The sequence below is a fragment of the Xyrauchen texanus genome, chromosome 8 (genome assembly GCF_025860055.1).
Source record: "Xyrauchen texanus isolate HMW12.3.18 chromosome 8, RBS_HiC_50CHRs, whole genome shotgun sequence".
Classification (NCBI taxonomy): domain Eukaryota; kingdom Metazoa; phylum Chordata; class Actinopteri; order Cypriniformes; family Catostomidae; genus Xyrauchen; species Xyrauchen texanus.
This window is the reverse complement of record NC_068283.1, coordinates 33,844,286-33,856,606: the sequence shown is the minus strand read 5'-3', so window position 1 is coordinate 33,856,606 and position 12,321 is coordinate 33,844,286. Positions and strand designations below refer to the sequence as shown.

The following is a 12,321-nucleotide window of genomic DNA, read 5'->3' as shown; positions in this document are numbered from 1 at the left end:
TAACAATTTGGTTTTGCATATATGTGTTTTTGCACATCACATTTGCCAGACTGTTTCAGAACTTCTTTAAGACTTCAACTGCAGCACATCAAACACTGTACATTCACCTTTAGAGAAGTATCTGTGAACACTGCAGGCCATACAGGAGACAGTTCAGGTCATAAGGAGGCATTTCCAGTGCTCAATGTTAATATTCTGAATAGTCTTTCAAGAAGAACCTCAGTATCCTTCAAAATACCCCCCACACAAATTATCGTTAGAACTCCTCCAGATTTCCCTCATATGTAAACCCCTTCCCCAGACCAGTCCTCCTCACCCCTTTAGATCGGTTGTCCTCATAGATCTACCCTGAAGGTAGGTAGGGCATCTCGTTGTGGTAGTTATAATCTGGACAGACCTTCTGAACCAGTCTGTAGTCAGTGCTGTAGAATGAAATATATATACATATGACCTTAAAGGGTTTGGAGCAGATCCAGGACACATGGCTTTGTGTCTGCTCCTGGAAGCAGGTCTTGGAGGGGTCATAGTTGCAGAGCGAGGTGCGTTTGCTGCGGTCAACCTTCTCGTAGTCTATACGGCAGTTGAAGATCTTGGAGTCTTTAGGGTAGACCACACTCTGGCGCTCTAAGTCAAACTCAACTGCTTTCACTGGAGGTACCAGGCTGACCGAAATGTTCCCCTGGCCAGTGGAATTGTGACGGAAGTAGACGCTGAAGGTTCCGTTCCCATGATCCACAATCTTACCCGTGATGAGCAGGTTGAGGCGCACCGTTTTGATGTTGGAGTAGAAGTCGCCCCAGCCAAACATCTTCTTAAATTTGCCTGTTTTGACAATCGGGGGACGGCGCTTGACACGGGAGTTCCCCAACGCATCTGTGTCCGATTTAAGTAGGTCACTACCCAGCATTTCCCAAAATTCCTGTTTGGAGAAGGGAACAGGCGAGCGGTAGGGTAGCTCCATCATGGAAGTATTGGCAGCACGGCCTCGGCTATGCATCATCCAGCGGCTCAGGGGTGAGACCGAACCCTGAGCACTCAGAACCCCTAGAGTTTTAGAGGAGTCAGCAGGGGAGGAGGACTTTGACGAAGATGAGAGAAAGGAAGAAGAGGAGGAGTGGGTATCGTCCTGTCCAAGAGCCAGCTGGAGGAAAGGAAAACAGGAACAGGAGTAAGCAGGTGAGAGAAAACTAAAGACAGAGGAGGTTTCATGATGATGAATCTGAATATGACTCCTGAAGGAAATACCAATTCTTGCAATGCATCAAATGAATAGTGTCAAAAGTGTTAGTTAAGCTAAGGTTTAAGGCTTTGGTTAAAGAGTAAGTGAAGCAAAGTTTAATGCAGCTCTTTTGAAATCTGTGATTTCGCCAAGTAGCACATGTTCCTGGATATACATCCTTGTTGGTCCTGGAACAGCATTTCAGCCAGTCAGATTTTAGGGTTAGATTTGGGTTAATATTGGGGTTAGGGCTAGGGTTAGGGGTTAGGTACACATTTCTTATAAACACAACATTTTGCTCTAAATTTAGGGGTATATTATGGTTAGGTGTAGGGATGTGGTTAAGATTATGTTTCTTTGAGAAGGAATGATATTCCAGGACCAACAAAAAGATGTTGATACAGGAACATGTCCTATTTAGCAAAATCACAGTGACCTTAGTTCTACTTAAATGAATTACAGTAACAGAGCTGCATTAAACTTTGCTGTTGTCAAACATCTTGTTTGCTTGTTGGCAATACCTGAGAATTCAAACTAAATGCAACACTGTCTTTGCAGTATTAATGCAGCTTTAGATGGTTAAAGTCATAATTTAGTATGCAAATAAACGCAAGAAAGAAAATTAATTGCAATTCACTTGTCAGTAATATTTTAAATGCCAAACATTCAATCAATGCAAAACAATTTACAGACTTGTGAATATTAGACATGAATTAACATGAATATTAGATGGAGTTTTAAGGAATAAAACGTACCTCCCTAACCTAAATCTTTCATCTAAACATTTACATTTATGCATTTAGCAGACGCTTTTATACAAAGCGACTTACAGTGCACTTATTGCAGGGACAATCCCCCCAGAGCAACCTGGAGTTAAGTGCCTTGCTCAAGGACACAATGGTGGTGGCTGTGGGAATCGAACCAGCGACCTTCTGATTACCAGCTCAGCGCTTTAGCACACTACGCCACCACCACTCCAACAGTGGTCTAAACAACATAAACAACAGTGATCAAATGTAGACACAAAACTGACATCCTTACCCTTAAGCAACACGTAAATCTTACTGATAGTGACAAAAAAACAAAATGAGAAATGACCATGTAATTTTCGTGCATCTGTGCTTGACTGGTCTCGACCTGCATACTTCTGAGTTAGGGTCCTTAATACAAGCATTAAAATTAATCGTTTTTCAAATTATGCATTATAGAAAAAGTGTTTCGATATAGTAACAGTCTGTGTGTAATCAGGGGTGCACTGGGATGAGAAATCGGCCCTGGTTTTTTAAGTTTTCATAGAAGCTGTCACAATGTTGTTGAGTGGTGTCAGTGGGATTGTCACTGTCCTTTTTTGCATATTGCTGCCCCCTTCGGCATATCGCAGCGCTATTTTGTGGCCTGTCTGCATAACGCAGACGCCTATTTCAACTTATTGCGGCCAATTTGGCCCCGTTTCGTGGCCGGCCCACCGGGAAAATTTCCGGTTCTCCCGATGGCCAGTCCGCCCCTGTGTGTACTAATGCAAAAAACTAAAAGTCTTTAAAAAGTCAAAATCAGCCATTGTACTCGTGATTTGTGTGAAAGTGGATAAAACACACAGCTATGGTAGCACCTCTTCACCAGAAAACTGCAACGAAACGTAAAATTTGGCACATGAAATTCAGTTTGCAAAAATGTAGATATAGAAATGTTCATTCTATGAGACTGTTGTTAATCTTAAATTTCTTAAAAAGTTTAAAAATGATAAAAACCTAGAAAAAGCAAACCTAAGGCTCAAAGTATCTAAAAAACAATGTTTAAATGCAGTCTATATGTTGAGCAGTTTGAGATGAATTAATTGCAGAAAATTGTGGACAAGAAAAAGAAGAGGAATTTAAATGCAGATTGCCTTGCAAAGGCTGTAATAATGCATGATTTGGGAGACTGAATTGAAAGGAAAACATCATCAGCACTATAATCAACATTTCACCCTCAGCAAATCATCCTGACATCTCGCTCAAATGTCCAGGACATTAGAATTCCATCAACAGGAATTAATCTCTGCAGTCTGACCTGTCCTCTGCACTCACTATATTGCTTTAGATATTGCATGGGAATGATTTGATCCCTTTATGACTTTTCTGTTTTTACAGGAGATCTATGTGACTCCCAGAGCTAATCTGAGTAAGAGAGAGAGAGAGAGAGAGAGAGAGAGACAGATAGAAATCTGAACAGCATTGCTCAGTTTTTAAAGGAATAGTTCACCACATACTCACCCCATGTCATACCAACCCTGTATTTTGTGATAGTTTTTTGTTGTTGTCCTTTTTAGAGCTTGCAGTATACTGTAAATCCACATCCACTTTTGTTTAAGGTAAAAGAGGAGCTTGGACATTCTGCCTAACATCTCATTTTGTGTTTCACAGAAGAGAGAAAATAAGACAGGGCCGGAACAACAAAATAATTAATAAATTACATTTTAATTTTAGGGTGAACTTTTGCTGTGTGAAAAGAAAGAAAGAAAAATGGGTTAATAGCTAAATATGCAATTAAGGGTAATTATTTTTTATTAACAGCAACAACAACAACAACAAAAAAATCTGCACTGGCAATGGCAAAGAACTGCTAGGCAAGAACAAAGAGAAGAAAAAACAGAGAAAGGGAGACGTCTAGAGTTGAGGCGGAAACTAGTGCAAGAGGAGAGGCTGTTGTTAGATGAAATAGTGTGGGTGGGTCCAGTACGTGAGTAGATGTTTTTCTCAGTGTTTGTACACAGTGAGTGGTGGAGGAGGATGAGATGCCTCTCTTGGTGGGCTCATGGATTGGCGAAGAGCCCCAGAGTGGGTGTAACTGGTAATTATTAGATGATAATGATATATTTGATATACCTCATACACACATAACCCAACAAGAGCTCTCCAGCCTTAGATCAAACACTAAATAGGGAAGCTTGTGTGTGTTGTGACTTTTCATAGGTTTGTGTGGGATGCTGAGTGTCAGAGAACAATGCAGCTTTGATGTATTGTTTATTATCTGATGGGATCTAAATTCTGTTTGGTCTATTTCATTGAGCCACAGGCCTGAGCTGCATTATATTTGCACGGTCAAGTTCAAAGCTATAGTCCCCAAAATAGACATTCATTTCTAGGAAGTAGTCTCACATTGCAAATAAGCTTTCTGACTGACGGAAAGCAAGCAATTCCAGGTTTATTGGTTGCAGTGACATTGCAAGTTGCTGCCACATGATTTTGTGTAGCACTATGAAATCTAATTCATTTGAACAAACTGGTTCCATTTACAAAAGGTGTAAAAAATCATGTTTCAGTATTGATGAATATTTAAAACTAGCATTGTGTTTTGACATTTTTTTCCAAGCAAAATATGAATCATAAGTATTTACATCACATTATATCATAGCAGATGTTTTACCAGTGACAGATGGAGGGCTCTTAAAAGCATGAAATGGACTTATGTGTTTCCCTTTCTGTTTCTATTGACGAATGACAAATCATGTGAGACCTGCTGCTAAAGCTAAGCAGTCGCTGGGCAACAGGACGATATGCTCGGATATTGACTGTATCTGACAAATATCCTGATGTCGATTTTGAAGTCATTGACAAATGATGATTGACAATATTGGGAAATGACAAAACCATGGAGCTGGGAAGTCAACTAATATATTAAATAGTAGCCCAGGGTGTGAAATTATCAAAAAACTACTGCGATTCTCTGATTGGTGGATCAGAGATTAATTCACCTATGGAGATAATGAATGGGATTTTTACTTCCAGAACCAGACTGTTGTGCTCTATAGAGAAGAATGGGGATGCTAATGGATAGCTTTCTCCTGGTATTGTAGAACATCTTGTTGATCACTACATTTCTGAAAAGGTTATAATATAGATTGTGTTGCTTTGTTCATGGTTCCAGCATGTCATACATCACACAGTGTAGAAAGAAAGTCACTCCCAAACAATGTTGTCTTTTCACAATTGAGTGTTTTACCAATGTCTTGCCAATCCGTTGAACTGAATCAATAATAAAAAATAAATAAAATGCTTTTCTCACGTATTGGATATTGAAAGTTTTATAATGAATACTAATACTAACCACAAAGTGGTGAGCACTGAGTGACTGTGGCTTTTGAATAGAGTTTGTAAAAATGAAAAACATTATGAAAAGATCTTTAGGGGGCAGTTAGAAGTATGTCTTTTTAAACCAATGCTCAAATATTTTTAAGATGTGTTAGACAGAGTATATATTCCAACCCTAATATATGTCAATCCACCCTCTCAATGTATGCATGCAGTCATAGTTGTTTGAGGATTTTTCTCATCTTTGTGTGTCTGAGTGTGATCCTGTTGCCAGTCTATTTGAGCATGTATGTATATTAAGAGAGTGTATACGTGTCTGGTGTGTGTGTGTGTTCTCACTGCAAGGGCAGGCCTTATCCACTGAGCTTAAGGAATTCTCTCTTCCATAATGCATGCTGCCCTGTCTCAACCCTTATCCTTCAGCCCACTCTGATGCTTCATGCCCATCTCATCTTGTCTTACGCAGGCTTATTCCAGCTTAATCAGGCTTACTCATGCCTGATTCTCATTTTACTTTACTCTAAGTGCCTGTCTCCAATCTTGATAAGAAAGACTCCATTTTATACAGTACGGATTAGCGCAACACGCTCTGGCTAATTCAGTCTTCTGTAGCTGTTTTTGTTCTTTCTTTTGGCTCACTTTGCTCAGACTACTTTGTGCTTCTTTTTAAGCTCTCTCTCTCTCTCTCTCTCTTTGAGCTTTTCTTTATTCGAGGCTCAGAGGTCTCTATAAAAGAATGCATGGATTAATATGTTGCCTTGATGAGTGTGTAATGCAGCTGCAGACTGAATTATTCTACATTAGCTCCATTTCAGACCCACTAATCTGCTCAGTAGCTATACAGAGCGGTTCTTGCATCAATGTCATACAAGCTAATAGGAGGCAAAAAATATTAAATTGTATTTTTCTGTTTAGAAGTCCCTTTCTTGATGATCCTTGTACACTACATGACTGTTGGGTTTGATTTGTACCTGGATTCATTTGTGCCAAAAGTTTTATGCCAAATTAAACCTAAACATTAGAAAAGATTTCTGAGGATTGGCCAACAATATTATACAGCTCTCTGGAGTACTTGATTCTTACTGGTCAATACTGGCCCCAGCAGTCTTATTTTTCTGAATAATGACTCCATATCCAGGGATAAAGAAATTTCTCTGGTCTTCTAGGTCCACTTATGTATTTATTTGGCAAGTAGCCATGTAATAAGCATGATAATGACCAGTCAAATATAAGCACCAACAGGTGGAATGCAACTATTCCTGGAAACTCTGTGGTCTCTTTCTTCTCATATAATAACATATGTTTTGATGTGGGTGGGCCGAACAGCGACTGTAGAGAGCGAGGCCAGGAGAGGAAGAACAGTAAGGATTAACACCTGTGAGAAATGATCTCTAACAGCTGTTTGTGTTTACAGTGAGAGCATGAGAGAGATAAAGGAGCAGCCTAAGGAAGAGGGAGAGAGAGATACATAAAGCTGTGTGGCTGAAAAGAACAGTGTGTGGCTGAAAAGAATGGTTGTAGACTGAAAAATTTACATAATAAAGATGTAAACTTAATTTAAACTAAAATCAATATTATTATATTAAAGGAATAGTTCACCCAAAAATGACAATTCTCTCATTATTTACTTAGCCTGATGCCATCCCAGATGGGTCTGGGGTCCCAGTCTTTCTGCAGCAAAACACAAATTAAGATTAAAAACAAAAATGCTGAAGATCTGTATGTCCTAATGATTTAAGTAAAGTGGTGCCATTAGGCTGCTGGCTATTTGATGGTCCAAAAGGCATATTTAGGCAGCATACAAGTAATCCAAACGACTCCAGTCAATCAATTAGTCCTCTGAAGAAAACCGATAGGTTGGTGTTAGAAACAAATCAATAATTAAAATCATTGTTTCCGCCCAGCGCTGTATTGCTGTTTGAAATTAACTAATTCTCACGTGACATTTGCTTCTGACTTCTCATGTGAATACATCATAGTGCTTACGTCACTGATGCCTCGACTGCTGGCAGGAAGCAAATTAAAAAGTTAATAAAGTTTTAATTATCGATTTATTTCTTACACCAACTGATCGATTTACTTCAGAAGACATTAATTGATCAACCTGAGTCATGTGTATTACTTTTACGCTGCCTAAATAAGCCTTTTGGACAATCCAATAGCCAGCAGCATGATGGCACCCGTTTACTTCATTATAAGGACCTACAGAGCTTCAACATATTCCTAAAAATCTACATTTGTGAAGAAAGACAGTCCTACACATCTGTGATGGCATCAGGGTAAGTGAATAATGTAATACCATTTTTGGGTGAACTATTCCTTTAATATAATTAATGTTTATTTTTTTTATTTAGTAGTCATGTAATAAGCTGAATAATTGAATAACAGTCCTAACTGAATGCAGTGTGGCAGTGATTTACACCGATCAACCACAACATTAAAACCTGCCTAATATCGTGTAGGTCCCCCTCGTGCCGCCAAAACAGCTCTGACCCGATGAGGCATGGACTCCACAAGTCTTCTGATGGTGTCCTGTGGTATCTGGCACCAAGACTTTAGCAGAAGATCATTTAAGTCCTGTAAGTAGTAAGGTGGGGCCTCCATGGATCGGACTTGTTGGCCAAGCACATCCCATATATGCTTAATCAGATTGAGATTTGGGGAATTTGGAGGCCAATTCAGCATCTTGAACTCTTTGTCTTGTTCCTAAAATCATTCCTGAACAATTTTTGCAGTGTGGCAGAGCGTATTATCCTGCTGAAAGAGGCTACTGCCATCAGGGAATACCGTTGTCTTGAAGGGGTGTACGTGGTCTTCAACAATCTTTAGGTAGGTGGTTCGTGTCAAAGTAATATCCATGAATGCCAGGACCCAAGGTATCCCAGCAGAATATTGCTCAGCGCATCACACTGACTCCGCTGGCCTGCCTTATTCCCATAGTACATACTGCTGCCATATCCTCCCCAGGTAAATGATGCACACACACCTGACTATCCACATGATCTAAAAGAAAACGTGATTCATCAGACCAGGCCACAATCTTCCATTGCTAAATTGCTGCATGGTCTAGTTCTGATGCCCACTGTAGGCGCTTTCAGCTGTGGACAGCGTTCAGCATGGGCACTCTGACACATATGCAGCAAGATGAGATGTACTGTGTGTTCTGATACCTTTCTATCATGGCCAGCATTTTTTTTTTTTGTTTTTGTTTTTTTTTGGGGGGGGGGATATTCTCCCTTTTCTCCCTAATTTGGAATGCCCAATTCCCAATGCACTCTAAGTCCTTGTGATGGCGTAGTCTGAGCATTTTATCACGTGGCGTGTTACCGCGAAGACCTAGCACATGTGGAGGCTAACGCTATTCTCCGCAGCATCCACGCACAACTCACCACTTGCTCCACAGAGAGTGAGAACCACATTATAGCGACCACGAGTAGGTTAACCCAATGTGACTCTACCCACCCTAGCAACCGGGCCAAATGGTTGCTTAGGAAGCCTGACTGGAGTTACACGGCACACCCTGGATTCAAACTTGCGACTCAGTGTGGTAGTCAGCGTCTTTACTTGCTGAGCTACCCAGGCTCCTATCATGGCCAGCATTAAGTTTTTCAGCAATTTGTGCTACAGTAGCTGTTCTGTGGGATCAGACCAGATGAGCAAGCCTTTGCTCCGCACACACATCAATGTGCCTTGGGCGCCCATGACCCGGTCGCCGGTTCACCGCTTGTTCTTCCTTGGACTACTTGTGGTAGGTACTAACCACTACCGGGAACACCCCACAAGACCTGCCGTTTTGGAGATGCTCTAACCCAGTTGTCTAGCCATCACAATTTGGCCCTTGTCAAAGTCACTCAGATCCTTACGCTTGACCATTTTACCTGCTTCAACACATGAAATTCAAGAACTGACTGTTCACTTGCTGCCTAATATATCCAACCCCTTGACAGGTGCCATTGTAATGCGATAATAAATGTTATTCCCTTGACCTGTCAGTGGTTTTAATGTTGAGGCTGATCAGTGTATATATATCAGTCTATATTACATTTCATCCTATTTCTGTTGTAGGACTTGGTTGCTTCATTTAATTTTGTTTCAAATTCTTTAGTGAGTTAAAACAAATGACAAACATAACTGCTCATAAATGGTACAGACACACAACCTCTTTGCTGTGTCTCTGTGCCAAATGATGCAACATTGTTTACACCAACTAAAAGCTTTGTTCTTCATCTCATCTTCCTCAAGTAAATACTCCAATCTGGAGACACTATTTTGTTAGTATTCAATCAATCAATCAAGTACATTTTAGGTTGATCTCTTTTCAAAATTCCATATCTTCATCTCTCATTCCATCCTTCCCTGTCTTTTCTGTGCTAATTTCACTTCTCCTATCCATTTATCCAGAAACGCCACACAGCATCTCAGCTCTAGATTAATAATTAACAAAATTAAAAGGCAGGTAGACATATTGATTTTAATCTATTCAGACCTCAATCTCATTTACTTTTCTTTATTTTTTACAGATTTGGGGATGCCCATATTACTATAAAATGATCCTAATGAGACTGGCACACTAAGACAAATATTAGAAACACTTCTGGGGCCAGAAACTAAGAAGTCCTTTTTTTAATTTATGGAATGTGTAACCCGCACACAAACACACAAGATGAGGCAGTCACAATGTCGGAGAAAAACTGCTTTTATTAGTATAAGAGCAGGCAACAGTACAAAAACAGGGCAAATCCAGTGAAGAATGGTCAGGGAAAGCGTAGAGTCGAAAGCCGGGGAATCAAGGAGAGTAAAGGGGGCAAATCCGGGAGAGTAGTCGAGGGGAGCGAGGGTCAAAGCCAGGGTAAACAGGATGTATAACAAGTGGGAGCAAAGACAGGGGAACTAGGGGAGCTGGCAAGCTAAGAGGAAGAATAGTAGGGAGGTCAAAACTAGACAAGACTAGCAGGGGGGGGGCAAAACTAGACGAGACTAGCGGGGCAAAGATACAGGGAACTAAATACAATAACCAACCCCAAACAAACGAAAGGATAGTGAGTTAAATAGGGGAACTAACGAGCGGTGCGGGTGTAACGAATATCAGTGATGAGACGAGTGCAGGTGTCACTATTGTGTGGGGATTGGAAGCGCGTGAGTGCAGGTGGTCATAATGTTCTGGCTGAAGCGTGCATGTGAGTCAGAGGGGGGAGATAGTTTACGAGCGAGAGCTCGTAATAGCAAAACCGGGCGTGGAAGCCCGAGGGAGGAAAAAGAGCGTACGAGCTCAAGGGGGCGGAGCGAGGGAGCGGGAAGCGAGCACGCTCGCGGAGTGCATGTGTGCGTGCTCGAGGAAGCGGAGATGGGGCAGAGGAGAGGGGTTCGTGACAGTACTCCCCCCTCTATAAGGGACGGCTCCTGACGGCCGCGCTCGGCTGCTAAGCTGGAGGGAACAGAACGAGCGTGTGAGCTCGCGGGGGGCAGAACGAGCGTGTGAGCTCGCGGGGGGCAGAACGAGCGTGTGAGCTTGAGGGAACAGAAACACACCAACAAAATGAGGGCAGTCCAAGGGGGACAGAAGGCACAAAGGGAAATGAAACAGTCCATGGGGGTCAAATGGGCAGTTCAAGGCAAGGTCAAGGGGAACATAGCGGACAGGCGGGTGGTCGGGAGATCTAGGGGGCAGCCTTAGGGCAGAGACTGGGTCAGGGGGTCTGGAAGGCGACTGGAGAACAGGGACTGGGTCCGGGGGTCTGGAAGGTGACCACCGGACAGGAATAGGGTCCGGAGGCCAGGGAAGAGGCCACAGGACAGGTAGAGGGTCAGGAAGTCCGGGCTGAGCCGTGAAAGGCGGAGCCGTCAGAGGCGGCACCGTAGGTGGCTCTGGAAGTGGGGTCCTGGAAGGCTCTGGAGGTGGAGCCGATGGAGGCTTTAGGGGCGAAGGCCTGGAAGGCTCTGGAGGTGGAGCCGAAGGAGGCTTTAGGGGCGAAGGCCTGGAAGGCTCTGGAGGTGGAGCCAAAGGAGGCTTTAGGGGCGAAGGCCTGGAAGGCTCTGGAGGTGGAGCCAAGGGGGGCTTTAGGGGTGAAGGCCTGGAAGGCTCTGGAGGTGGAGCCAAGGGAGGCTTTAGGGGTGAAGGCCTGGAAGGCTCAGGAAGTGGAGCCCATGGAGGTGGCGCCGTAGGAGGCTCCAGAGGTGAAGCCCTGGAAGGCTCTGGAGGCAGAGCCGAGGGAGGTGACGCCGTGGGAGGTGGCGCCGTAGAAGGCTCCAGGAGTGAAGCCCTGGTAGGCTCTGGAGGCAGAGCCGGGGGAGGTGGCGCCATAGGAGGCTTGGGAGGCGGAGCCGCAGGAGGCTCGGGAGGCGAATCTCTAGAAGGCTCTGGAGTCTTAGGGAGCAGAGCCGTAGGAGGCTCGGGTGGTGGAGCCGTGGAAGGCTCGAGAGGTGGAGCCCTAGGAAGCTCTGGAGTCTTTGGGAGCAGAGCCATGAGAGGCTCGGGAGGTGGAGCCATAGGAGGCTCTGGAGGGGGAGCCGTAGGAGGCTCGGGAGGTGAATCTCTAGAAGGCTCTGGAGTCTTAGGGAGCAGAGCCGTAGGAGGCTCGGGTGGTGGAGCCGTGGAAGGCTCGAGAGGTGGAGCCCTAGGAAGCTCTGGAGTCTTTGGGAGCAGAGCCATGAGAGGCTCGGGAGGTGGAGCCGTAGGAGGCTCTGGAGGGGGAGCCATAGGAGGCTCGAGAGGGGAAGCCCTGAGAGGCGGAGGAGCCCTGAGAGACTCGAGAGGCGAAGCCGTGAGAGGCTTGAGGGGTGGAGCCATGAAAGACTCGAGGGATGGAGCCCTGAAAGACTCGAGAGGCGGAGCCGTGAGAGGCTTGAGGGGTGGAGCCATTAAAGACTTGAGGGATGGAGCCCTGAGACTCGAGGGGCGAAGCCGTGAGAGGCTTGAGGGGTGGAGCCACGAAAGACTCGAGAGGGGAAGCCCTGAGAGGCGGAGGAGCCCTGAGAGACTCGGGAGAAGCTGAGAGCCGTGAGAGGCTTGAGAGGGTGGAGCCATGAAAGACT

General features: G+C 43.9%; 1 protein-coding gene across 1 annotated transcript in view; it reads right to left on the bottom strand.

Moving 5' to 3' along the window:
- Window positions 1–241: 241 nt before the first annotated feature.
- Window positions 242–12,321, bottom strand: part of LOC127647961 (neurexophilin-1-like) — a 43,421-nt gene continuing 31,341 nt past the window's right edge. Inside the window, exon 2 of the mRNA XM_052132499.1 lies at window positions 242–1,141. Within this exon, the coding sequence (XP_051988459.1) occupies window positions 344–1,141 (798 nt within the window). The 3' untranslated portion in view covers window positions 242–343. The remainder of the gene's footprint in view (window positions 1,142–12,321) is intronic.